This window comes from Nannospalax galili, unplaced genomic scaffold, assembly GCF_000622305.1.
Source record: "Nannospalax galili isolate Female #2095 unplaced genomic scaffold, S.galili_v1.0 C49242653, whole genome shotgun sequence".
NCBI classification, from domain to species: Eukaryota; Metazoa; Chordata; class Mammalia; order Rodentia; family Spalacidae; genus Nannospalax; species Nannospalax galili.
In genome coordinates this window covers 1-1,715 of record NW_008478356.1, presented here as the reverse complement: position 1 = coordinate 1,715, position 1,715 = coordinate 1, and the positions used below count along the sequence as shown (strand labels likewise).

The 1,715-nt window shown below is 45.9% G+C and overlaps 1 protein-coding gene across 1 annotated transcript; it reads right to left on the bottom strand.

Moving 5' to 3' along the window:
- Positions 1-211: 211 nt before the first annotated feature.
- On the bottom strand, positions 212-1,191 carry LOC108490417 (DNA-directed RNA polymerase III subunit RPC1-like). Its single transcript, XM_017796471.2, has 2 exons — positions 1,043-1,191; positions 212-373 (listed from the first exon to the last, which is right to left on the bottom strand). The coding sequence occupies exons 1-2, from the start codon at positions 1,136-1,138 to the stop codon at positions 227-229; spliced, it is 243 nt and encodes an 80-aa protein (XP_017651960.2). The 5' UTR covers positions 1,139-1,191; the 3' UTR covers positions 212-226.
- Positions 1,192-1,715: the final 524 nt, after the last annotated feature.

Genomic DNA, 1,715 nt, shown 5'->3' with positions numbered 1-1,715 from the left:
GGGCTCATGGAGGCTGGATGATATGTCTGGAATGTGTGACACAGAGGATAATTTGAAATAATTAATATTTTGTTTGTTTCTCTAGTTCCAGTGTACCTGTATGTCTATAATTTCCCCTTTAAAACCAAGACGAGGTAAACTACAGCTTGTGTACAAAATACAGACCTGCTGAGCAGCCAAAGCCCACAGAACACTGTCTGCCCCATGGCTAAATGCTGAAATTTCTTCAAGTTACCTGCATGTATCCTGTTTCAGCTGTTTTTACCGCTGTGTCAACCAGACCCTCCCGGCCAGCCATTGTGTGGAAGAAAAACTCGGTGGGCGTTAAACCTGAGTAAAAGCTATTAGCCACAAAGCCTTTGGCAGCTGGGAGCTAAAGAGAGGAAGAAAAAAGGGAAAAAGAAAAGAAAAGAAAGTTCAAGGTTTGAGGTCCACAATTCTAAAATCCATCCACATCAGAAAATGCCCCACCTTTGGGCTATAAATACCCAGCCACCAACTCACAACCTGGAAGTGATGTACACCCTCGCTTATGGAAAAAATAATTTGAACAGGCCATCCTTCCTAGAGACAGGATGGACGGTAAGGGCCCGCAGGGGCAGGCACTGGTGCCAGTGACAGGCAAGTGGCTCAGGAGAGGAATAGCAAAGCTCGAGCTGCTACCCTAAAAGTAGCAAGGACCTCAGAGGGCACCTGGCATTCTCCCTGGGAAGCTACTGCCTTCAAAGCATACTGCTCACCTCCAAAATACAACCAAGCATAGCTAAAGCTATGGCGTTTCAGTCTGGAACACTGAAAACATACAAGTAGATTGCAGCGATGGTTGTGCAATGCTGTGACCATATTAACAGTCACTGCACTCAACACTCCAAATGGGTGAAATTATGACGTGGTACATCTCAATACCACAGTAACAAATTGCATATCCATGTAAATCACATGAAAATGGCCCATGACTTTCTATGTAGACAGGCCTGTGTTCCGCATAGGACCATCTGGATGAGCAGACCTTCAAGCTTCTACTTCATCCACTACTACGTACCTTTGAGTGTTTTTCAAAGTGAGGCAAAGACCTGTTTTCAAAGCCATCTGGCACTCGAGAGCCGCTGATGGCTTGCTGTCCCACACAGGCGATCATCTGTGATATATTAATGAAGGAACCTAGGGAACAGTTCAGAAATGTAACACTGTAAGAGGAAACAACACCAACTGAAGCCAGGCAGAATGGAGAGAAAACAGGAACATGACACAGCACAGCACTTTTTCTCAAGCACACAGCGTGCTGGCGAAGGGCAGAATTGCGGTACTAGAGGTACAGTGATGGACAGGGCTCAGGCTCATCTGGGGTGGAGGGAAGGCTGAGGAATAACCTGTAGAGTCTTTCAGATGGCAGCAGCCACCAGATTGCTTCACAAAAGGAGGGTGGGGAAGAAGAACTGCAACGTATGTGGATGAATGATAAGTAACAGGCAGAGGCCCTAGGTGTATACCAAAGCAGGAGGAGGGGGACAATGGGCCAAAGGCAGCAAAGTCAGACAGCAGACTTAATTCCGTAAAAACAAAAAATACACAAAGAGAAGCCTGGAGGTTGTTTGAATACAATACTATGAAATCCAATGCTTTAAGGATCTGAGTAACTATGAAGTTAAAGAATTTTGCCACTGGGGGCTGGAGAGCTGGCTCAGCGGTTAAGAACACTGGCTGTTCTTGCAGAA

Coding starts and splice junctions, on each gene's coding strand:
- LOC108490417 (XM_017796471.2), bottom strand. CDS start 1,138: ATGATCGCCTGTGTGGGACAGCAAGCCATCAGCGGCTCTCGAGTGCCA. Junction 374..1,042: donor ACTTTGAAAAACACTCAAAG/GTACGTAGTAGT, acceptor TCCTCTCTTTAG/CTCCCAGCTGCCAAAGGCTT.